The sequence below is a fragment of the Perca fluviatilis genome, chromosome 1 (assembly GCF_010015445.1).
Source record: "Perca fluviatilis chromosome 1, GENO_Pfluv_1.0, whole genome shotgun sequence".
NCBI classification, from domain to species: domain Eukaryota; kingdom Metazoa; phylum Chordata; class Actinopteri; order Perciformes; family Percidae; genus Perca; species Perca fluviatilis.
In genome coordinates, this window is record NC_053112.1 from 28823065 (window position 1) to 28846858 (window position 23794).

At 39.0% G+C, this 23794-nt stretch overlaps 4 protein-coding genes and 1 non-coding gene across 7 annotated transcripts; 2 read left to right on the top strand and 3 right to left on the bottom strand.

The window, feature by feature from the left end:
* Positions 1-92: 92 nt before the first annotated feature.
* Positions 93-2613, bottom strand: scpp9 (secretory calcium-binding phosphoprotein 9). The gene is made up of 9 exons (XM_039806152.1): positions 2549-2613; positions 2322-2381; positions 2194-2208; positions 1823-2095; positions 987-1061; positions 826-876; positions 642-707; positions 512-559; positions 93-362 (listed from the first exon to the last, which is right to left on the bottom strand). Exons 2-9 carry the CDS (start codon positions 2364-2366, stop codon positions 297-299), a joined length of 639 nt encoding a protein of 212 aa, XP_039662086.1. The 5' UTR covers positions 2367-2381; positions 2549-2613; the 3' UTR covers positions 93-296.
* A 2648-nt stretch (positions 2614-5261) lies between these two features.
* sparcl1 (SPARC-like 1) lies at positions 5262-12557 on the bottom strand. 3 transcript variants are annotated; one of them, XM_039806162.1, is made up of 11 exons: positions 12473-12557; positions 11256-11311; positions 11059-11124; positions 9810-10889; positions 8323-8431; positions 7840-7961; positions 7622-7742; positions 7378-7514; positions 6950-7098; positions 6446-6594; positions 5262-5953 (listed from the first exon to the last, which is right to left on the bottom strand). In XM_039806162.1, exons 1-11 carry the CDS (start codon positions 12540-12542, stop codon positions 5925-5927), a joined length of 2088 nt encoding a protein of 695 aa, XP_039662096.1. In that variant the 5' UTR covers positions 12543-12557; the 3' UTR covers positions 5262-5924. The 3 variants fall into 3 exon arrangements, with proteins under 3 accessions (XP_039662096.1, XP_039662110.1, XP_039662104.1); XM_039806176.1 differs by having other exon boundaries at positions 12435-12538; XM_039806170.1 differs by lacking the exon at positions 12473-12557 and adding an exon at positions 11489-11555.
* Positions 12558-14485: 1928 nt separating this feature from the next.
* Positions 14486-17421, top strand: scpp1 (secretory calcium-binding phosphoprotein 1). The gene is made up of 9 exons (XM_039806187.1): positions 14486-14674; positions 14993-15047; positions 15481-15528; positions 15863-15916; positions 16029-16055; positions 16148-16201; positions 16437-16478; positions 16594-16653; positions 16738-17421. The coding sequence occupies exons 2-9, from the start codon at positions 14994-14996 to the stop codon at positions 17212-17214; spliced, it is 816 nt and encodes a 271-aa protein (XP_039662121.1). The 5' UTR covers positions 14486-14674; position 14993; the 3' UTR covers positions 17215-17421.
* Positions 17422-18460: 1039 nt separating this feature from the next.
* trnai-aau lies at positions 18461-18534 on the top strand. The gene has a single exon. It is a non-coding gene; the product is annotated as a tRNA-Ile (tRNA).
* A 948-nt stretch (positions 18535-19482) lies between these two features.
* aptx (aprataxin) lies at positions 19483-22135 on the bottom strand. Its single transcript, XM_039806204.1, has 7 exons — positions 21903-22135; positions 21424-21470; positions 21003-21281; positions 20793-20852; positions 20433-20659; positions 20120-20223; positions 19483-19962 (listed from the first exon to the last, which is right to left on the bottom strand). Exons 1-7 carry the CDS (start codon positions 22030-22032, stop codon positions 19808-19810), a joined length of 1002 nt encoding a protein of 333 aa, XP_039662138.1. The 5' UTR covers positions 22033-22135; the 3' UTR covers positions 19483-19807.
* Between the last annotated feature and the right edge of the window lie 1659 nt (positions 22136-23794).

Below are 23794 nucleotides of genomic sequence, written 5' to 3' on the forward strand. Positions count from 1 at the left end.
CACTATAAATTGCAATGATGATCACAGTTTATTGGTAAGAATTGTGTGATTGATACATTGGATTAAAATTCAAAATCAGAGGGTTCCACAAAACAAATTCTGATTTAATGTATGATTAATTTTATTGGTCAGTTAACATGTCACATCAATTGCTTTTTTTAAATAAGATTCATTCTAAAGTTACATTTTTAAAGTAACACATAACACACGGTGACCATAGTCATAGGTGATAGACAAAATCATGCAATTTAAGTTTTGCTATCACTTTGACAATTCTTGTGTGATTATGTGTCATCTTAAACATCTTCATGATGTTCTTCTTCGTCACAGAGAGTTGTTGTTGTTTCAGTGGGAGCTGGAATCTGAGGGAATAAAGAGGGAACAGAGAGTGAATGAATTAGACATTACAGTAATAAAGACTTTGCAGCAAGACAAAAACACACTCATATCAGACAGTGATGATGTTATCCACATAGATCTGCTTCTTTGCATGGGATTTACACAATATTACCTGAGTATCCAGAGTGGTCTTTAAGGTGTCCTGTTTCATAACATGACGCTGGAGAGTCAAAGAACAACAATTAGCCATTGTAGCGTCCATTAGTATTCACATACAGTAATACAGTTTGCTTGGTTCCTACCCTAAATCTCCTCAATGGATCAGGCTGAAGAGGAAGCTGCTGTTGCACGGCACCGTCGTTAATCCCCTAAACAAAGGTAACAAGATTTAGTGATTCAATCAATTTGTTAAATTTCTACAAATCATCATGCAGTCTGTAATAAAAGTGTATTGTGGACTAAGAATCACTGATATTGAGTGATTACCGCCAGAGGCTGCTGAGGTGGATTCATTTGTGCCATTTGAGGGACTGGAAACTGCCAATAGACACAAAATACATACATTGATGCTTTTTGTGTGGTTCTCTAAAGCCTTAAACATGTCAAATGACGCGTGTTAACACAATTACAGTATGTGCAACACTAACCCCATTGAGTGCAGGGACGGCGTACACATTGGGAATGGGGGCCGGTGCAGCAAAAGCAGGAACTCTGGGAACAAACTGAGAGGAAGAGAGATGCGATTGTTCATATCAGGGTTATTGTGGTTTAGTAGTACAATGTGTTATATAAAAGATCAGATTTGATATGTTGCACATATTGTTGTACAAACATATGATGTCATAAATCATATCATGCATTATCTGGCTTAGCAGAAATCTGAATTTAGCTCATAATGCGTAAATTGGTGCCTAATGATAAAGTATTTTTTGTCTGCTAATGATGAAGACATCAGGGACCAACAAGCGAAACAACAGGAGAGCTCCATCTTGTGATGTGGTTAAAATTCAAAGAAAACAACCAAATGTATTGTTATAACATGCACATACTGCACATTGTTTTGGATTATAAAGTCTCTTTTTGTCTCCACATGACATTTTTCTATATTGTTTACAGGATTGATTTTACACCCAGTTTTAATCTTTGTGCACTGTTATAACCTACGATTATCATCAGACTTTTTGACTAGTTCCTGATTTGAAAGGTGCATACATAAACAGACAAACACATTAAATATTAATGTGAAATAAACAATAAATACAGAAAAACAAATACATACATACATACATACATACATACAAAGTAACTATTGCATAAGAAAAAAAGAGGCTGAATGTGTTGAGTGCAAAGATATATTACAGTAATATGTTTAAATAAAACCTAAGACTCCAACTCTTCATCATTAATCTTGAATTCTATCTTGTAATTTTTAGTTCAAGTTAAACTGATGTAATCAAAATGTCAATGACAATGATAAACTCACCTGAGCAAACTGCAGCCCGTTGACACCTGTCATACCACCAGCTGCCATGACTGGGTTCAGGCCTCCAGCCATTCTCCCAGGGTTCACTCCGTTTGCCATCCCTGCCATCAATGCTCCGTTCATACCGGTCATACCTGCCAGCATTCCTCCATTCATACCGTTCATACCCGCCATCATTCCTCCGTTCATAGCATTCATAGCATTCATAGCGTTCATAGCGTTCATAGCGTTCATGGTGTTCATAGCATTCATAGCTGCTATCATCCTCTGTGTCTGTGTGAAGAGTGAGAAAGAGTGTTGTTTTTATTTTTACTAATTTTGGATTATTGCACTGATCACGCATAGATTAGTAGAAATGTAATGTTTCTTACCTTGCCTGCATTGACCTGCAATAAGTAAAGAGACCAGAAGTTACATGCAATGCTTTTTATGTAAGATAGATAGATAGATAGATAGATAGATAGATAGATAGATAGATAGATAGATAGATGGTACTCACATAGCAGACGGTTGCTACAAATGTTATGAGAAGAAGAAGCTTCATTTTGCAGCCTGAAACCTGTAAAAACAAAAAGGCCAGAATAGATACATTTAACTCATAAAATCTAAATAGTTGTTAGTAATATATGCATTATATTACTTAGAACATTATTTCTGTATTTTCATACTGAATTACACATTAATTCTGGTCACATTATTATAAAATCTCAACTGCACAATACATACCTCAGTTAGTTTTCCTTTCAAATGTCATGTGCCAAGGTGGACTACAGTTGCTCTCTGAATTTAGAGCACCTTTTATCAGTCCCAGAGATTATTATGAGCCAATTAGAGTGGAGAACACTTGTTCATAAACTATATTTGTCACCTGTGTGTCATGGGAACCTGTGTGTTATATGACATATTCTTTTTCTATGGTACAAGATTTAAAGAGATCGAATCGTGAGCTGCCTATTTTCAAAGACACTTAAAGACACTTAACCCTATTCAACCATCTAACATTGTTCTCGATAGCAGCTGAGCAACCACAAACAATAACAGAGTGATTAAGTGTCTTGGTAAGGGTTTCTGGAGGTTTCTGGAAGCTACTGACTAAAAACCAGCATAAACCATCTGAGTGTTGCGGGTTGTGGTCACAGGAGGCAAACAACTGACATCATCATCAAGTTCTTTTATAAAGAAACCATGAAAAACAGTGTACACTTAAATGTAATTAAAGATCTACCTAGCAAGCAGCACACTGTTTATGAGACGATAGTTGTGACTTCAGGAAAACAGTTATGCAAGAATGACATCTCAGCAAATGTCATGTTTCCCGCTGCTCTGTTACAATGCAAAGTTAAAATACATGTCTAGAGGGAGGCCTCACTGTAGTTTGTGTTTTATATTTGTCTCAAGCGGACTTTTACTCACACCAGTCCTAAAATAGCTTCTCATATTGCACAACAACTCAACAGTGATGACCACAAAATGTCAGATCGCTTTTAATTTGTAAAAGCCTATAATGTTAATGATATGCTGGAGCAGATATTTATCTGTCATGTTTCATCAGCTCATTTTCTCAAGATGTTTAGAGCCATTGCAAGCATTTCCCAGTGTGGTTGGCTGGGTATGTTGTCGCATACTGAGGCTGTCTGGGGAAGGTTTTTTTTTTTTTGCTGCTGACTGGGCAGCCCACAGCAGACCAGGTAAACACCCTCTATAGAAGTCTGGTCGGGAGCTTTATACTAATTACACACTGTCATGCCGTTCAAATTAAGTAACATGTTCTTCCTGTTTGCAGTTTAATGTGGCGACAAATGGTATTTCCTAATGTGATTGTGTAAAATATGTTTTTATGTATGTATTTATGTATGGTTCATGGATTTATAGAGGATTTTTTTGGTTTTTTTAGATAATTTTTTGGGGCTTTTCCCTTTATTTTGGAAGTGGATAGACATGAAAGGGGGAGAGAGATGGGGGATGACACGCGAACCCTGCCCCGCTGCAGGACTCAGCCAACATGGGGCGAAGGCTCTTACTGGGTGAGCTAGAGGTCGCCCCAGATTTATAGAGGATTTAGTTCTCATTATGTCACAGCCTTTATAAACAAGAATCTGTTACCTTGATGTGAGTAATGTGTTTAGGATGTCTTTCATATTTAGAAACCCAAATCACCATGTTGCAAGGAGTTGCAAGCAGTGTACTGTTAATAGAAATGTGTGCATATTTGTACCTCATACACAAAAAGAGCCACACCCAGGAAGCTGGTTGATGTTGTACAGTGTTTTGCTCAAGTACACTTTGGCAGACATATTTTGGACTCCAGATGATGAGAAATCAAACATGTTTGTATTGCTGCATTGGAATAAAAACTCAACAAAGATTCAACAATTGACTTTCATAATTTATTGGTCATTAGTTATGCTTTATAACATTTAAGCATGAACAGCAAGCAGTGAGACAGGATCAGAGTGTGGGGAATGAATCATGAGATATCTGTGCGAGCTGTGTGGTCTCATTTTGCTTGCTGCTCCTCCATCGACATCCCAGAGCACTCTTCCTCGTCTTCAGCTGCCATCACCTTCATCACTGGAGACTGAGTCCTCCTGAGGCGAGCTGCCAATGAACGCAGAAACCTCACTTTGCCAGCTGCCCTACCACCAGCAGCGCCGGGTTGTTGCTGGTTGTTCAGCCCGGCCATCGAGATCAGCTGCACTTGGCCAGGAGTCAACAGGGCACCCTGCGGGTTTCCTCCAGCATTTCCCTGTGGCAGCACAGCAAAAAGTGTGGCACCCTGATTCATCTGCCCCTGCGGATTCACATTGGCTGAGCCTGCCTGCCCAACAAGAAATGCCCCACCTTGTTGGAGAGCTCCGATAGGAATTAGTTGCTGCAGGGGAGCCTGACCTACTTGGTTCCCGACTGGCTGGATAAAAAATGAGCCACCAAGTTGGACCAAGTGTGCCAAAAGGGGTTGACCATTTATTGGAACCCCGTTTTGAGCACCAGGGTTGGCATTGTTGCCAGCTGCTGCTCCATTATTATTCACTCCCCCATTGGCAAGTGCCTCAGCACTCCCTGAAGACACACCACTCTCCACCACAACAGCCAAGGTCTGAAAGATAACCCACAGCACACAGAACATGTTTACTCTCAGTCACAGCAGACAGTTGACAGGTGAAGAGCTGCTTCTTTCTTTGCTTATATAGAGAGTGTCAGATTCAATGATCACCAAGAAAGGTCCAATCAGAGTCCAGTGCTTTATCTCAAAACAACAAGTCACTGTAATCATCATGACCATGCTGCAGGCTATTTTCTGCTTTGTTACCTTACAGAGGGCCATTATTCAGGATTATGTGGCAAACCTTAACCAGGTGTCAGTGACTTGCATTCTCAAAAGTTATTTTTTTTTTTCATGGTGGCATCAGACAATGCGAATAACGAAGAAAACATGATATTAGAGCATAAACTGATGTTTCCCCTCTGGGTTCCACCAATATGATGCAATAACTTTATTTCAGGACTGAAAAAGAAAGTCATCATTAACGTAAATATTGTAACATATTGTAGTCCACTGCTGTCCATAAAGCTTTAATTAGAGCTACAATGAAACATAGCATGCAGAGACAAACCGATAAGAAACACAGTTATTGTTTTACATTTCCTACTGTAACAAAAGCATACTTAACCTTGATTTAAAGAGTAATTATGCACTAAATCACTCTAACATACAAACCACAGTTCTTTTGAAGTCTGGTACAATACAACACCTTTTTATACCAATGAGCTGACGTAAACTTTTCCCCAGTTTGGAATGCATTAGAAAACATCTGGATCTGGATAAAAACAAACCCAGCTAAATAACACATTCTTATTTTCTAATAAAATGATTCTAGCAGCTTAGTCTAAATTATAGAACAAATATCCAAATGCCCAAGCTTAGCCTGACACAAAATAACAGCAATGACCACCAACACTTGCTCTCTATAGCAGGAGGTAAAAATAAGTTTCTTTCATCTGTACGTGTCAGAGTTCTGTATGTTACAGAGGTTCATGGAGGCTTCGATCTCAAGCTGCATCGGAGCAGCTTCACAAGCTTAGAAGAATGACAAAGTGAAGCTCAGAATAGCAGGTTGACATCCATATCATCTGTGGAGAAAAAATATAGCAGGCATTAATAGGATGAAACATAAAATACAATATTTCCCATATGCTATAGAAATGCATGAGAATTATAGCAAACAAATATAAAGAAATTGTGAATAAATTGGCAGCGTTTTTACTGAACACCTATTACAAAAACAAATTGATATATGCAGAATGTGATGTTACATTATAACTGGAATTGGATCTGCTACTGTTAGTCATTTAAAAAAAAGAAATATTTAAAAAATAATATAAAAGACAAACAAATGATCAATTAATATAATTTGGTTAAAATAATGAGACACAGAAATATAAAATATGCCTCAATAGTTATCTTACTTCTTGTGAAAAATCTTCAAATTCATCAATATTTTATGTGAACATATACAGAGTCTGTAGTGTCACAGATTTGAAACCACAATGCAAAAGTTAAAGCCATTATCACTGATTAGAAAAGTGTACCACGGTATGTTGGTGACATAGTGTTGCTCTTACCATTATTGATACCAAAACAGGAAGTCCACTCTTTAAAGGACACCTGCTTGTCCTTGTCAGCGTCACACTCTTGGAAGAAGCGGGAGGTGCAGTGCTCCATCGGCACCAGAGGGACTCGAAGTGGGGCCAGCTCTGAGTGGGACAAAACTCTGCACAGGATGGATTAACATCCAATTTTGATCAATGTGAGCGTCTCATTCATATACAGTACAATATGTTTGCAATACAATTAGACTCGTGAATGGGCTTTATGATATACCCTGCCCAGTACTGGCAGGAGTTTTGTTAAATATGTGATATTCGCCAATCTTGTCTTTGGACACTTTACATTTTTGGCATGAAAATGGTGAGAAATGAACACTATATAAGCAAAACATATTGGCTTCAGTGACTTTAGTCTTAACTGACTTTAATTGACTTTAGAGTGAGTATGATCATTTTAAATGTAATATAAAGGTTGAGAAAAATCCAAGTTTACTGTAAGCACAGAGGAATGAAATGTACCTGTCAGAAGGGTGTTGGTCCAGTTGTGCGAACTGCCAGTGCACTGGGTAGATGTACATGTTGTAGTTCTTCTCAAAGTCCTGCGCGAGCAGCTCAACGGAGTGATCACCAGCATGAAGACGCCGCTCACTCTCAAAGATTTTCTTCACCTACAGAATACAGAACACCGCAGTTTTATTGACTTAAACATAGAATGCGAAAAATATACCTTTTGTTTAAGTTTTCTAAGGCTTTGTGACTTTCTGACTGACTGACAGACTCACTCACTCACTAAGTGACTGACTCACTACTGACTGATTGATTAGCTAACACAACAAATTGCAGGGAAATAATAGTAGTTTTTAAGATAACAGAAAAATAGATATTTTTTTCAAGAAACTTGAGAATCTCATATCTCAATACATATTAATTTGAGCAGTAAATCTTACTCTAAAACGCTGTTTAGGAGTGAGGAAGCCAGGAGACATGGAGTCATGTTCATAGAGCTGCAGCAGCACATTTTTCAGCCAATCCCTCATTCGTAGAGGGAACTGGACCAGCTCAGTGTCCACACATGGAGGTATTACTGAGAGAGAAACAGAGAGAAACATCGGGGTAAAAAAAAAATGTCCTGCACCATACTTCACCTAAATTATTGTTGTTTAAACCATATACTCTGTGGTTAACTCTCACATTTGCATGGCCCAGTGTAGTCCAGATGAAGTCTGTGTCCTCTCTTAGTTCCCTCCAGGTTGCATTTCGTAGCAAAGAGTTCACATGACGTATCATATGTTTTGTTGTTTGTCCCACAAACCTACAGAAATGAATTGACAACAAGCAACAATCAAATGCAATGCAGCAGCTGTTGAACACCACTTCAGTTAAACTTTCAGCAGATCATCCATACTTACATTATCAAACTCATTCACACTAGGAAGACATTCTGTTGGCTCTTGACACACACAGCCTGGCTTATTGTCCGCATCAAGTTTACACGTCTTTCCACGTTTGCAAGGAAAGTTGTCACATGGATCTGGAAGAAAAGACAAGCACCGCAATGACCTTTGACCTATACTTTGTCCAAATAATTAAAACAAATGGTATCAAGAATCATTTTCAGGACTGGTTTTGTTTTATTTTACAGTGTGATGACTGGAAACCAATGAGCTATAACCACTACACACCATCCCCTACATTCCTCTGCCATTTGAGTTTGTACAGCGATTAAACTTGATCTCTATTATTCTCTCCAGAGCTGTGTTTTGGTAGTGACCGTGAAGCAGAGTGACACTATTCATGCGGAAGTTTTAGCTAAATGATCCAGTCAGCAGATTCCCATGTGAGGCTGTTGGGATAGTGCATTAGTCAGTATGGTGAATGCTGAATTAACCAACCAGCAGGGGCTTCTGGGCGATGCATGCCTCCACTAAGAGAGGGTCTGGAACTGGGGTAGAGATCCACTGTGGCTCTTATCTGCACTGGATTCATTCCCACTAAAGGACCCTGGAAAATAAACATGAACATGCAATGTCAGGAGATATTTCTTGGGGTGATGAAATAAATTAGTTTGAACAATTTACTGATCAGATTGATGCACCACAGCAAAAGTAAATGTCAAGTTTCCCCAATGAAAACCTGCAATAACACGTTTTGGCCACTCGGTGGCAGCAGAAACACGCTGTAGACACAACAGTGACTATTATAACTTTTGATGTTGATGTAGTCTCGCATTGTCAGACCTATCTTCACAGTGCTGTAGAGTAAGGTCTGGCTACACCACACATACATTATGGGATAGGAGAAAAAAAAGTTAGCATTTTTTTAAACCACAATCGTCTTGGGCAGCGCTAAGCTCTGGACAACGCAGCGACGCAGCGACGCAGCGACGCAGCGACGCAGCGCACACAGCGACGCTGGCTCTGCGAAATGGTCTCGGGAAGGAACTTCTTTTGGTGCAACATTTGCACCCCGGAAAAGAAAACGCCACATACAATATTAAATGAAGTTAACTGTTCACACAATACAGTAACGTGAGCTATTTAAATTAGCTGGATACATGGTTAAACGTAATTTGCTCTTACCAGTGTATCACCGTGTGTACTTTGTTCATAGTAAACCTGTCATACCAGCCCCATAACGTCCCAGTTATATAGTAAATGCTGTAAAAACATTCATTATCAATCATTCCCCGAAAGAACCAAGCAGGCCCATCGTGTTGCACGGTCCAAATTTCCTTCAAAACTTGCCTTTTTCAATGTGTAGCTAGCTCGAAGTTTGTTGTTGTTTCCCGAAGTGAACAGAGTTTGAGAACGGCAACACACAGAGAGCGGAAGGTGAGGACATCCGGCGCGTGAAATTTACATCTGTTGATCCAGACTAGTGTTGATGTGACTTGTTAGCAACAATTGCCTATTAACATAGCCAGCAGATATAGAACATCAAGGTCATGGCCACCTGGTAATTGTCCAATAAAAATAAAAGTCCAATATTCATTGTTCTTTTAGCTCTGTTATTGGTCTTCACCAACTCCTGAGGTAATTTAATCTGGCTCTTTAGCAGCTAAATGCTCCACTATGTTCACCAGCGAGACGCTGGACTTGGTCTGCCACTTGGTGCTGCGGGCAGTGTACAGTGGATTTTTAGAGTGCTGTTTCACTGGAAACAACTGTCTGCGGCTGCCAAAATCACAATGAGAGCGATATAGAGGACCTACATGTAGAGGTGAGAGGAACTACACAGTCGAGTAATACATCGGTCACTATGAGCAACCTCTTTCACAGTAGTTACTGTATGTGATCCATTGTTAATATAAAAAATAAAATTAAAATATTGATTATTACCACTTAAAAGAAAGTAAATGTACAGTTCATGTATGCATTACCCATTTTCCTGCCCTTCTCCTCTTTGTCTTTTGGGCTGTATTGTCAATGCTGCTGTCAGACGCCTGAGGATCCTGTTGGCTTTCTTCCTGTCCAGACTGTGTTTCCTCTCTCTGTGGAGAGTGCTTCCTTGCCCTCTTGTTCTTCTTCTGCTTCCTTGTCTTTCCCTTGGTGTGACCTCCGCTGTCATTCTTATTTTTCTCTTCCTCCTTTCCAGCCATTTGAGACTGCGATTCAAACGCTGTATTGCTCTTTGGTTCTTCAGGCTCCACATTTGCTACAGGTTCTTTCTCATCGACGTCTTTTGATCTGAGATCTTTGTCCTGATCAGACACTTCCTCACTGTCCACCGCCTCAGTGTTTTGTACGTCTCGTATATAGACATCATCAATGGTGGGCAGTCCTTTCTCACCGGTTTCCTTCTCTTTAACATCTGTGTTTGAAGAAAGCTGGGTGTCATCAGTGTGGGGTTTTAATTTAGCGGATACAATCTGTAGAGGTTGTAAGATGCCACTATCAGCAGCATAGTCCAGATCAACTGGGATCTCTGACTCTGTGCTACCATCTGTTTCCTCCAGCAATTCCCCTTGCTCAGACTTTTCGTCCTTTTCCTTGGGTGACATTTTTTCAATCTCCACCTCTTCTTTCTCCAGCATTTCAGCATCTCCCACACTCTCATCCTTTACTTCTTCTTCTTCCTCATCTGTCACGTCTTTATTGTCTTCTCGCATTTCTTGTTTGTCATGCAAGTTGTCTTCCTCATCCTCAATGGTCTCCACAGCCTCACCAGACTCCAGCCTGCCTTTGTCCGTCTCAGCTTCTTCTTCCTCTAGCACTCTTTCTTCTGCTTCCTGCTCTTCTTCAGCTTCTTTCTTCAGGAGGTCGACCAACTCCTCCTCACTCAGCAGGACTGCAGTAGTTTTGTCGCTCCTTTCAGTCACCTCAAACTCTCCCTCCTCCTTGTTGGCATTAGCATTGTCTTGGGAGCTCAGTTCCTCATCTTCCTGCTCCTGGCTGCTGGCCTCAAACGTGACTAAAGTGGGTAAGAGCTGTGGCTCGTTGGCCTCCACTGTGATAATGTCCTTATTCAGGGGAAAAGACAAATATCCATTTTACAACATGAAATCATCTTATTCAATTCAATTCAATTCAATTCAATTTATTTATTATTTACAATTTATTTATTATTTATTATTATCATCTTATGTGTCACATACATTATTTAAAGATCAGTTTAGAGTCCTGCTCTACCTTTTCTTTGGCTGTATGTGAAGTCTTGTGCAATCCATGATGTTTTCCATGAGGTTTACTGTTTACCTAGATTTAATGGGGATGATTAATAATGAACATCCATTCAGATGCCAAAACTGCACTAAACAAATGTCACATCTCTTGTTTGTCTGTCTCATTACAAAGTTTAGTGTCAAATTAAGAAAAACATTACTCACAGACAGGGAAAATGTTGCTGCCAGTAAGCAAATGAATACCAAGCAGGTCCTCATACCTGAAACATTGAAAATAAATACTTTAAACATTTTACATAAGTCTAAACAAAGTTGAATTACATGTGCTAATTTATTTGATTGTGAATCAGATCAGAGTTGAAGATTAAAGAGAACACATTATAAACAATCAATACATTACAGTCTGACTTCTAACTGGTCACAACATAGACACGAACATGGCAAATCTTTCAAAGTGAAAACGCATCTGTATGCTGCCAACACTTTCATGACAAGCAGAGCTGCAGGATTGGCCTCCACCGTTGTCAAGGTTACAGGCCTCTGAGATGCGCCTCTCTCTCAAAAGTCACATTCAGAGCAAAAGTAAACATCAGAAGCTACCAGACTGGAAAAAGTTGACTAAGTCCACAAACTTTTTGTCTCTCTGGACGGAAACAAAACAGACACGACTGGGCCTGTGCAGAGGAACAATAGCTCTCTGGTTCGGCCCACTAAACCCCAAATAGGTGTAGACATGAGGTGTGTGTGTGTGTGTGTGTGTGTGTGTGTGTGTGTGTGTGTGTGTGTGTGTGTGTGTGTGTGTGTTTGTGTGTGTGTGTGTGTGTGTGTGTGTGTGTGTGTGTGTGTGTGTGTGTGTGTGTGTGTGTGTGTGTGTGTGTGTGTGTGCATGTGTGCGTGTGTAAAGTCACCCAAAGCGATATATTACACAATTTTATTTGATCTTTATAATATCCAGGCAATGTTACAAAAATACAAATATTAACTTTTCATCTTTAATATAACACCCATAATACATGATTGTCGTGAATGTTTTTACAACTATAAAATATATGTTGGTATATAGATCGTGCACAGGAAGCAACATTCAAATGTGTCTGTATTTTGTACAGTATATTACTACATCACAGTATAGACAGTATATTAATAGTCACTATCTCTTGATATGTACAAAAATAATTAAGGCATCAATGTCAACATCATAGTAAAATTTTGGCCATCACAAAAGAAGCCACAATATAGCCAAGTCAGTAGTCGCTGAATGCAACACACAACAGATTTTAATTGCAAACTAGTTAGTCAACACAATGTCACACACGTGTCTATTTGATCATTAACAAATTACCCTTGAAAACAATGGAAAAAGTTCAGAAATTATGATTTTACCTGAGGTTGGCAGTAGCAAGAGAAAAGAGAATCCTTGCCTGTGTTGAACCAGTGAAGGTGTCCTTTTGTATTCGAGACAGCACTCACACTGTCCACACAAACTGGCATGCTGCACACACACACTGTTTTTTTTCTGGGTCTATGGTGCCAACACTTTTTTGGGAGGGTCTTTGGGCAACAGAGATACAGAGAGAGGGAGAGAAAGTGATTGTGCACTTAACTTCAGTTGGGTGCTCTGCCTTAAAAAATCTGCAATGTCTATTTTTCCTTAAAAAAAAAAAGAAACATGGAGGAAAATGCAAGGTCAAAAACAGCAAAAGAATCACCCCATATGTAAATCTTTTGGGTGAATTGTGTGTGAAACTTGTCACATGAAATATAGTTTTAGGACAGAAATAATATATACTTTTGGCCACTAGATGTCACTCTGCCACAGGTATTTGTTCCTGAGGCCACTGATATGACAAATGAGAATATTTTGATATACAGTATGAGTGACATGATGATTAACAATATGACAAATATTTGTCACTATTAACTTCAAGTATTTTCATCCACTGCTCAGGACAGCAGGAAGAGTTGTAGTAGTTATATTAGTTCACTATTGCAAGATTTGTCTTTTTCTTTTTTCTTTTTTTTTTACTTTTTCTCATTATAACACACTACTTTTAATTTGACAAAGCAGTTTCTCATCAATGCAAATAATGTAATGGAAATGTGTATGTTCAACATTTATTTTGAGCACTCAAACAGGGCAAACTATGCTGATGAAGATCAAGAGCTCCAGAACAGTTACTAAATGAATGTTGAGGTATGTGAACTTTGAAGCTTAACTATTATTCATGTATCAACGACATTATATGGTTTTTATTATTCTTACATTAATGTGTAAGCATAACTTTAATTTTACAGCTGGGTAAGCTGAGGTGAATTGTAACTACTTCACATACTGCTGGGTTGCTTAATCTATAAGAATGCATCTGCATGTATCTGTTGATTTTATCTTGTATCAATCATGTATATCTACAAAGCAACTCGTTAACTAAAGCAAATAAAAGTTAGGACAGACACTGTTGACTGTCGGTCTGCAAGCATCAATCATCATCCTCTCTCCTCCCCTTTTCTAAAGCAGGACCTTACAACAACTGGTAGCTGTGGTTTTTGGCAAACAGCTCCAGACTGGTGAACATCCAGTCTAATTACATGTTTCTTTTGAACGGTTGAAATCCAAAATGAGGTTAAACAAGGAATTCTGTAATCTTATTTTAGGCCTGACCATATATGGATATCCAGGAAACAATTATAAGCCTTAGGGAGGAAATATAGAAGTCTTTATTTAGGCTTTTACTGTACATGCCCTATTTCCAAGAACAAGTCCTATTTCCAATAATATCATGTAGCACTAAGGACAAAGAGTTACAAAACATATTTTTGTTAATTAATATAGTTTGTGTATTTAGCCTTAATGTGTGTGTGTGCGTGCTTGTTTGTGTGCGTGCGTGTGTGTATGTGTGTGTGTGTGTGAAGCTGTCACAAGTTACAGCTTCCTTATTAGAATGTAAATTCTAATGTATTTTGAATCTCACCTTGAGCAAAGCACTACCTCTGTTCTGCCCCTTGTAATTAATTATTAGACAAAAATAATATATATATATATAATATAATATAATATAATATAAAAAATAATACAATTATTGGTACACTAGTAAAGAAAAAAATTAATCCACTTCACCGGAAGCAAGCATGACCCTGTCTGGCCCTCCATCCCTCTCTGAGTGGGAGAGTTTGTTTTTTTAACAGGCCACAAACCCTATGGTTTAGTATGCTCACTATATTTCACTGAAGACTTGAGAGGGGGTGGAGGAAGTGTAGGGACTGAATGAAACAACTGTGTGTGAGTGTTTGTGCGTGTATTTGTGGTGTGTATGTGCAATCATTATCATGCCAGTGTGTGTGTTTGTTTTGAGCTTGCTCTCCGGAACAAATACACCTTCGCGTGTCGACAGAGAGAGACATCCGGAAGGAAGTGATGCAATCGTTTTAATTAAGGTTACTTATATGCAGTTGTCCTTGGAGTTTCCTACAGCATATCCACACATCGTGCTTTTACTGCCTCAACCGCCAGCGTTCCATAAGTGGCTCAAAATAAGCACTGGATTCTCCTGTTTGCTGCTACATACACTGAACAAGGACCACTGACGACATTTCTAACACCAGCTCTGAATCTAAAGGACAAGAAGGTAATTGATCATATATTGACTTTATAACTTGTATTTTTTCTTGCAAGTGATCTTGCTACATGGTAACTGTTGATGATTTGTTACTATTGGTTAGCATTATTCCAAACTTTCTTTGCTGTTAAGAGCCTTTAAGTTGTGTTGTTAGTTCAATTTTCTGTTAACGTTTAATGTTAATGTTTTTTTGTGATTTTGTGTTTTTATGTTTGCAAACCAGTTTACCCCAAATTTCACCTGATGAATGTATACACTAAGTCTATTTTAAATTGAATTGAATCAAATTTGTAACAATAATATTCACATATTGTATGTCTGTTACAGAATGAAGGTTACCATAATGATGTTGTGCCTGATTGGAGCAGTTTTTGCCAACCCAGTAAGTATGAAAAACAGAAGAAAAAAAAACAATCAACACAGGCTTTTCAATGTAAATATAATGCAATCTAAGTCACATTTAGCAAATATCTGCTTGATTCTGATGATGCATTTACATATTATGCTTGTTGTTTAACGTGAATTAGAAAGTAAAGTCACCAACCAAAAAGGCATCAGGTTCTGTGTTGTGCATTTAAATACATTTAATTATTAATGTCATTTGCCAGTTTGTCAGTTTCAACCGTAACAGCATAAATGTAAATATGAGCAGTGCCTCCCATATTTAGAATATCTGCTAGCCTTTATGCCAGCAAAGCAGGAAGATTCAGAAGTTAAAGAAGCATGTTAGAGGAAATTAATCACTTAATATGGATCCACGTTGACTTTCTGCACATCAAGAAACCACCATATGACCTGCGATTTCTTTCTGACAGATTTCATACAACGCAGTTTCGGAATCAAATGAGCTTGACTCAAACTCGGTAAGTGCTATTTAAAATCAGTCCTTCCTAAAGCTATATCACATTTTAACTTTGGTGTTACAGCAAAGGAACTCAGCTATTGTCAACTACTGTTTACACATAAATCATTTGCAGGCAGTTTGTGCTCCTCTGACAAAGTCAGCAGAAAACCTAACAATAGGTGCAGTTATTCAAAGATTCTCCAGACCTCAAGACAATTACCATTTCAGACACTATTGTTTATTATACTGTACCACATGCAGCAATAGCTTGAATGTGATGATTATTGGTGTTGCAATTATAAGCTATAATTAAATATATTGTGGTTTGTGCTTACTTTGTTTTTCTTTCCCAGACCGAAAGTTTGTCTGTTTCACAATCATCGGAAAATGACACCTCAGAGCTTCAGGTAATGCATTTATTTCAGTAAAAAGGAAATTATTATTTTCAGCCGACTTTTTGTATCACTTTTGATTGCTGATTTTCGTCTAAATGGGTATGCATTCCTATTTCTGTTTCAGAGCTCTGAAGAAAGTGCCTCAAGTCAAGTAAGTTGTTTTGATTCATCAATCTCCTGCTCAAATAAATCTAACAATGTGCTGTAAATGTGTCTAAATTCCCCTCGTATAATACTTTTCAGAGTCAGAGTTCACAGTCAGAATCAGAATCATTAGAATCCACATCAGAGGACAAGGTGGGTTGTATCATCACTCTTCTTTTTCTTTATAGGTATCACTAAATTTCATTATTGCTGGGTTCATAACCTTAACTTCATCATATTTTAAAGGCTGTGAATGTAAAAGTTCCAACTCTAATATTAAAAATAGATATTGTAATTGTAATAAAATAGAATTGTGTCCTCCGAGTGGAAAAGCCCAGTAAGCTGTCTTTAGCTCTTTCTAAAATGCTCTGTTTCTTTTCCACAACAGACTTCAGAGGAGAGTAACAGTCAATCAGATGAGGATGATGGGGTAAGACTAATTAAATCAAGTGTTGTCAAACCAGTTCTGTATGCCAATTGTTAATGTATGTCACTTCATCCTTCTGGTCTCCTCTAAGCTCATATTATTCCCTGTATTTCCACAGACATACACCATGACTGAAACCAGAGATGACAGCATGGGCAGCGAGGAGAACGTTCGAAAGGTGGGATAAACAATTTGGTTTTGAACTATATCCTGCAGAGATTCAAGTTGAGTAACACTAAGCTCTGCTTATTCTCTGCATCAGAGTTGGGTTCGAGTGTTTGCGAGTGTCGTCAAAGTCCTGAGCGCCGAGGACAACAGCAGCACAGAGGTCAAGGGTAAATCAGACCACCTGACTGAGAAACAGCCCACTGATACCTCCACCAGCGGGACCAACACAAACCTGCCACTGGTGGAGAATCCCACAGACAGCGCAGACACTAGTGAAATTGCTGGTGTAACCGCCAGTGACAGCAGTGACAGCACCAGCAGTGAGAGCAGTGAAAGCAACGAGACCAGTGAGACCAGTGACAGCAGTGATGCCAGCATGAGCGCAGAGGACAGTAATGCCAGTGACAGCGCCGAGCTGAAACAACTCAAAACCCAAGACTGTGTGAATGGAACTCAGAGTTGTGAAAGTGAAGAGTATCTCTTCCAGGATATAGGAGACGATGCTCATTACTCAGTGGACAATCTGATGGTGCCAGATGAGGATGAAAGAGAGTTAAGTCTAAGGAGATGATGACATGTACTTGGTGCAGCTCTAAGTTTTCCCACTATGAACTAAAGCACCATTAAACCATCTGCCTGAAGACTTCAGGATGATACATTTTGCTCTTGCCCATCGCTTCTGAATGTTGATTTTGGCATTATAATGTTACCTGCAGCTGATTGATTTTGTGTGTGTGATTATTATTGTGCCTAAGCATTTCTTTTGTTTTGCTAATAATAAACACATAATATAACCATGGTATTGGGTGCTTGCATGTTTTTATATAATCAACTACAATTATAATACTTATGAGCTCCACCTTTACCACCGGCAACATTAAACTGATGAAGACATAATCCAAAATCCAATAATATAATATTATTCTGAGATATTCTGCATAATAACTATTTTTACTTTTTTGCACTTTAACTTCAAGTACCACATAGTACATTGTGTCCATAACTGCTTCCACCATAGCTTTGCGGGTTAAGGCTCTAAAATATGATTTGCCATAGACAAACAGTGCCCAATATTTGTAGCCTAGTTCAAATGAGCTTTGTGTCTGCAGTAGGCATATATAATACCTGTTATAGCTCTAAATGTGGCCACTTTAACTTTGATACTTTTAGAAACACCCTACTCTAATACATAGACTTCAATATGTTTGAATTGACGTAATAACACGTCAACAAATGAAGGGGGGTTCTTGTGGAGGACTGTGTGTCCTGTGAGGTCTACATACCTGGCTTCCTGTACAAGAGAGCACTGTCTGTGCCAGTCAAAGGTCAAGGAGACACAATCTATCACAAGACTGAAAATCGATGTTGAGCAACTCATTCAAAGGGTGAAGGAGCACAAAATAAACTTAGCACAAAAAGTAAGGAAATTTGTGTTTGGTAGATTATTTCTTTGTGGTAACAATGCTTTTTGGCAATGAATCGTATACCGTTGGAAAGCCTGTTTAGTTCCCTTACAAATGGTGGCCCATTTGTAAGGAACGTGCATTTGTGGAATGAGCAGCAGCGCTGAGCCCCCGCGATGTGCCTGTGGTTGCGCCCATGAAAAATTTGCCAAATCTTCCTTTCCATTGACAAACAGGTTATTTTGCTGTTGCTGTTGTGTTTACAGTTTACGTACAGTGTACTGTAAGTGTTAAGTGTATTATTTACATTGCTATATAAAAACATAACTTAAACACTATACAACAAAAGAAAAAAAAAAATGAAGTGACATAATTTTGATTATTATTACTCGATATGTGAATATCTGCGGCACGGGCCGGTTAGCTCAGTTGGTTAGAGCGTGGTGCTAATAACGCCAAGGTCGCGGGTTCGATCCCCGTACGGGCCACTAGCGTTTTTTGATGCGGACATTTTTCCTGGGGAAGTTATGGCTAAAACGTACGGATATAACGTAACGTGTAACCCGTTCTCTTAATACATCCATGGTGTAACCCACCTTTTCTATATCATTAATTTTTTTTACGCAGGAGAAGGATGTTAAAGCTCAAACCCGAATCCCACTATGGCCACGCCAAGACCCGCCCTACGAAGCAGCTTGATTGGTTGGGGTTATGCATTTCACCCATAGACTGTTACAGTCTATGATTTCACCTCGAGTTGTTAAGGTTAGGATAGCCGATTGGTCAGGGGATAGGACCTGTACAAATCAGGTTACGTTGCCTTGCGTAAGCATGGACGCCTGGCCAACAGTAGCTATTGAAGGGCGGGCCTTAGCGTGGCCATAATGGGGGAAAAGAATATCGCAACCCGGGGCGTTGTTTATGCAGCACTTCCCATTTAAAAACCTTGCACTAGAGGGCGACAAAGTCAATAGTTCATGCTGCGGTGTCAAAGCCCCGCTGCAAGAACCCTCTCGGATGTTTTCTTGTTCTTGTCCCATGCAAAACTATCAATTTATGATCAAAACCTAATTTCACAAGTTTTGTAGTTGCCTCCTGCCACTACTGCTTTTAAATGCTATGCTTGTGTAACCAAGATAACTAGTCTGGTGTGTGCTACCTAAAGGTTTTTTCATCATCTTCTCTTCCGACATTTAAACTGGGGGTCTTAAAAGGTTCAATTGAAAAAAAATGTTTGTTTTGCAGTGTTGTAGCTACAGGACAGAGTTCCCCAAGAGTTTGTCCCAAAACATACTCTAAACATTAAAATGTACAATTATGAGTTGGTTAAAGGTAGGCCAACATTGGGACTATGTAAATAAAAATGAACAAACACAGGTGCTGTAGGCCTAATATCAGGGATAACATGCTGTAATGGAGAGAGAGAAAAATCAGCATTAAGTTCTTAGAAAACATTTAATACAACCTATTTTAACATGTTTGAAAATGTGGGAACAACAGATGCAATATTACAATTTCCCAATCTGGAGATTTGGCAAACAAAACTGATGAAATCCAACCTACGTGACATGCATCTTCACGGTGACCCTCTTCTTAAACCTACTGACAAATAACTATAGTTACAACATTGTGTTTCGGTCAAACAATTACATTTTTTATAAAACCATAAATCAGAATTAACAGGGGGGGAAATGCCCAACACACAGTCCTATATTGAACCCATACACATCTGAAGCATGTATTCACTTTGAGGTCACTTTATTAGCTGGGAAAGTGAGACTTCAGGTGTTCCTTTAGAGCTGGTATAGTAGAAAGCTCTTTGTGACACATGTGACAGCAGAGAGGTAGTTTCAACAACTCGCTGGTTCCTTCTTTGACGGTGACCCTTCCATTTGTTTCAAGCATCTGAATGACACCTGCAGATAACAAAAGTTTTTTTTTTTAAGTTTGCTGGAATGGACATATATGCAGTATGGAATATACAGTATGATATCATATACATATGTAGTACTTCAAATTAACAACTCAAAACACCAACGTTATAACAAAAACAGAAAGGTAATTTGCTCTCACTGTGAGACTCCATGAAATAGTCAGTTGTGAATGAGTTCCAGTGCTTTTTGTTCTTTAAACAAGGAGAGTCGAAGTCTTGGCTGATCACATGGAGGTGTACATGACTGTAAAAGAGAATATAAAGAGAATACGTTTAAGTTTTTTAAGTGTAAGTAAGTGTAAGTAAGGAAAATATGTTAATTGATTCAAAAACCTATAGTGTGCTTTAAAAAATAGCCGACAGTAGTGTAAAATATACAGTACATTCATTAAATGCTGAAAACCCCATATGGGCTTTCAATGTAATAGCACCATTCAAACAGTGATTACTTACCTCATACTTGGAATGGCATGGTACCCTGTGCGGAAACGTAGCAAGCTAGCATCTGGGCACTGCTGAACCATCTGGTCAGCAACTTTCTGCATGTGTTTCACCAGGTCACAGTGCTCTCCACGTAAGGCCTTTAAGCTGGAAATGGTCTGCCATGGGAGGACCAACCAGTGGTAGCGAGCTTTGGGGTATTTATCTTTGATTACCACTACTTTATCATCCTTGTACACCTAGAGAAAAAAAAAAAAAGACAGCGTTTTTTTTTTTTTTTTACATTCTCAAATGACAAAGTCATGCAGTCACAAATCCAGCTGGGATCCAGATCAGGTAGCATCACAATAACTGTAAAACATTTTTACATACCTGCATCTTTGGGTCTTGCATTGAGGTCTTCAGACCTTGGCTCCAATGTCCAAAACCTTCCTGCAACAAGTTCAAGGTACGTGTTTCTTTGTAACACAAGACAAAACATGTGGACATCATGAAAACAATATTTTAAATGTGTACGCAACCCAACCACCCACACACACACACACACACACACACACACACACACACTTTTTCTTCTCTTACACTGTTTTTTGTGGCTTCTTCATGGCTGACCGACACAGAGACCTTGTCTGCCTGTTTGGCCGTTTTCATGCTTGAAGCCTCTCTGCAGCTCTCTTTGTCCTCTGAAGCCAGATCTCTGGGTCTTTTGGTGCCGCTGTGGTGCCCGGTGGGATCCTCCTTGAACTGTATAGTATATGGGTAGAGCTGATTGACAATATGAAGCTGCTGTCCGGGCTTCATTTTCACCTCACTGTCCTTACCCACCACCACAGAGTCTATGGAGGTCGGGTTCACGCCCAGCTTTAAAATAAAGATGGTACATGAGACACAGAGTGGTAAATAAACAGCGGTAGATTACAAATATTTAACAAAACTCTACATAACAAGTGTAATGTCTTATGAGTTTCACGCTGATAAAATCAATTTTCCTTATGTTTCTTACCTGTTTAACTTTGACATAACCTTTGTTGCATTCTGCTTTTAATTCAACTGGTTGAGAAGGGATAACATTTGAACAGGTTAAAGTTTTTTAATACTTTTAAGAGCTTTTAACTTAAATATAATACATAGCATATGTAAAACAAACAGTATAAAAAAGGAACAGGTCCATGCAAATTATTTAAACAACATTCTCCAACCCTGATCCTCAAGAGCTACTCTAAAACACCTGATTCGAATGATGAGCAGATCATTTAAATCAGGTGTGTAGGGAGAGACCTAAAACAAGCAGTAGGGAAGTAGCTCGAGTAGGGTTAAAGACCACTGCACACAATAAAATAAACTACGAGGGGAATTAGTCATTTAGACCAATTAGAATTGTTACAGACATAATAGCCCTTTTTTTGAGGATTCAAAGTAGCCTAGTGTTAAAGTTATTAATTAAAAAAAGAATCGAGGTTTAAATCTAGTAAACTATTTTACCTTGCTGCCGAGAGCATTTTTTGTCTTTAATAGTCGTCTCTGGACCTCGACCCAGAACAACTGTCTGTAGGTGAGGCAGTCGAATGGGCTTATGGTTGCCCTCCTCGCTGATAAGCCAGCAAATTGGCATTTTATCATCTTATGTAGCCAGCTATTTTAGCAGAGTTACACTGTTGCAGCCTTGCAGCCCACCACACGCTTTGTTATGGTGACTCGTCTCGTCGCAGGAAACCGACGTCACTGAATCAGATTTGTCAGACTGGTGAGGAGAAAATAAAAGTTATCTCCTCTCAGGGAATGTAATCACCTGAAATGATATGCATATAGTTCGGAGAGCTTTCGTTCGTTTTTTTTCGTATTCAAGCTCCAGAAACTGTAGAACATAGGCCTATTTGCAGGAATTGTGTAGGCCTATGATGTGATTTCTCATAAGAGATAAATCTATGATGGAATAAATGAAAAGGGCTAACGGGAGCAGGAGCAAAAAAACTGGAGTGTGGTGGAACTGGACAAGGCAGAAGATGTTTGATCAACTTCCTGGGACTGATGAGGACAGATGTAGGGTCTGACATGCGCTGGACATGAGTAAACTAACTCCAGAAGATGGCAGTAGTGCAACATTAAGGATATGCAAGCTTAGCAGATATTAGAAAGGGTGCATGGATCCATGGATGTGTTGTAAGACCAGGAATAGAACGGGCAGTGGCGCCTCAAAGGACTGTAAGTGATAAGGGAAAACAAGTTCAGGAAAGGGGTTTTAATATTTAAATGAATGCTTTTTTTCGCACAATTCTGGTTGGACGCAATTGCGTTGTCTTTGTACTTATACTATGCACAATGACAATAAAGTTGAATCTAATCTAAAACTATTTAAATATCAGAAGATACATTCTTTATAAAGTTATAATTATTTGTGGTTGTTTAAAGTCATGATGGACACACTCCAGGTGCAGGGATGCACGCACCTATGGATTGTAAAACGTTGGTTTGTAGCCCGCCAATAAAACAGAAGAAGAAGGAGGAGGAGGAGGAGGAGGATGGTGGCATTGACATACAGTGCCTTGCGAAAGTATTCGGCCCCCTTAAACGTTTCGACCTTTTGCCACATTTCAGGCCTCAAACATAAAGATATAAAACTGTAATTTTTTGTGAAGAATCAACAACAAGTGGGTCCCAATAATGAAGTGGAACGAAATTCATTGGCTATTTCAAACTTTTTTAACAAATAAAAAACTGAAAAAGTGGGCGTGCAAAATTATTCAGCCCCTTTACTTTCAGTGCAGCAAACTCTCTCCAGAATTTCAGTGAGGATCTCTGAATGATCCAATGTTGACCTAAATGACTAATGATGATAAATAGAATCCAGCTGTGTGTAATCAAGTCTCGGTATAAATGCATCTGTTCTGTGATAGTCTCAGAGGTCCGTTTAAAGCGCAGAGAGCATCATGAAGAACAAGGAACACACCAGGCAGGTCCGAGATACTGTTGTGGAGAAGTTTAAAGCCGGATTTGGATACAAAAAGATTTCCCAAGCTTTAAACATCCCAAGGAGCACTGTGCAAGCGATAAGATTGAAATGGAAGGAGTATCAGACCACTTCAAAGCTACGAAGACCCGGCCGTCCCTCTAAACTTTCAGCTCATACAATGAGAAGACTGATCAGAGATGCAGCCAAGAGGCCCATGATCACTCTGGATGAACTGCAGAGATCTACAGCTGAGGTGGGAGACTCTGTCCATAGGACAACAATCAGTCGTATACTGCACAAATCTGGCCTTTATGGAAGAGTGGCAAGAAGAAAGCCATTTCTTAAAGATATCCATAAAAAGTGTCGTTTAAAGTTTGCCAAAAACCACCTGGGAGACACACCAAACATGTGGAAGAAGGTGCTG

Excerpts from the sequence above, each read along its gene's own strand:
- scpp9 (XM_039806152.1), bottom strand. The coding sequence starts at position 2,366 with ATGAAGCTTCTTCTTCTCATAACATTTGTAGCAACCGTCTGCTAT. Across the intron at positions 1,062-1,822 it reads ACGGGCTGCAGTTTGCTCAG|TTTGTTCCCAGAGTTCCTGC; the intron begins GTGAGTTTATCA and ends TCTTCCTCTCAG. Across the intron at positions 363-511 it reads AGACCACTCTGGATACTCAG|ATTCCAGCTCCCACTGAAAC; the intron begins GTAATATTGTGT and ends TTATTCCCTCAG.
- sparcl1 (XM_039806162.1), bottom strand. The coding sequence starts at position 12,542 with ATGCCAGTTTGTGTGGACAGTGTGAGTGCTGTCTCGAATACAAAAGGA. Across the intron at positions 11,125-11,255 it reads CAGCAACATTTTCCCTGTCT|GTAAACAGTAAACCTCATGG; the intron begins GTGAGTAATGTT and ends CATTAAATCTAG. Across the intron at positions 8,432-9,809 it reads GGAGAAGGGCAGGAAAATGG|GGTCCTTTAGTGGGAATGAA; the intron begins GTAATGCATACA and ends TTTATTTTCCAG.
- scpp1 (XM_039806187.1), top strand. The coding sequence starts at position 14,994 with ATGAAGGTTACCATAATGATGTTGTGCCTGATTGGAGCAGTTTTTGCC. Across the intron at positions 15,048-15,480 it reads GAGCAGTTTTTGCCAACCCA|ATTTCATACAACGCAGTTTC; the intron begins GTAAGTATGAAA and ends TCTTTCTGACAG. Across the intron at positions 15,917-16,028 it reads ATGACACCTCAGAGCTTCAG|AGCTCTGAAGAAAGTGCCTC; the intron begins GTAATGCATTTA and ends TTTCTGTTTCAG.
- aptx (XM_039806204.1), bottom strand. The coding sequence starts at position 22,032 with ATGCCAATTTGCTGGCTTATCAGCGAGGAGGGCAACCATAAGCCCATT. Across the intron at positions 21,282-21,423 it reads GTTATGTCAAAGTTAAACAG|CTGGGCGTGAACCCGACCTC; the intron begins GTAAGAAACATA and ends TTTATTTTAAAG. Across the intron at positions 20,224-20,432 it reads CATGCCATTCCAAGTATGAG|TCATGTACACCTCCATGTGA; the intron begins GTAAGTAATCAC and ends TCTCTTTTACAG.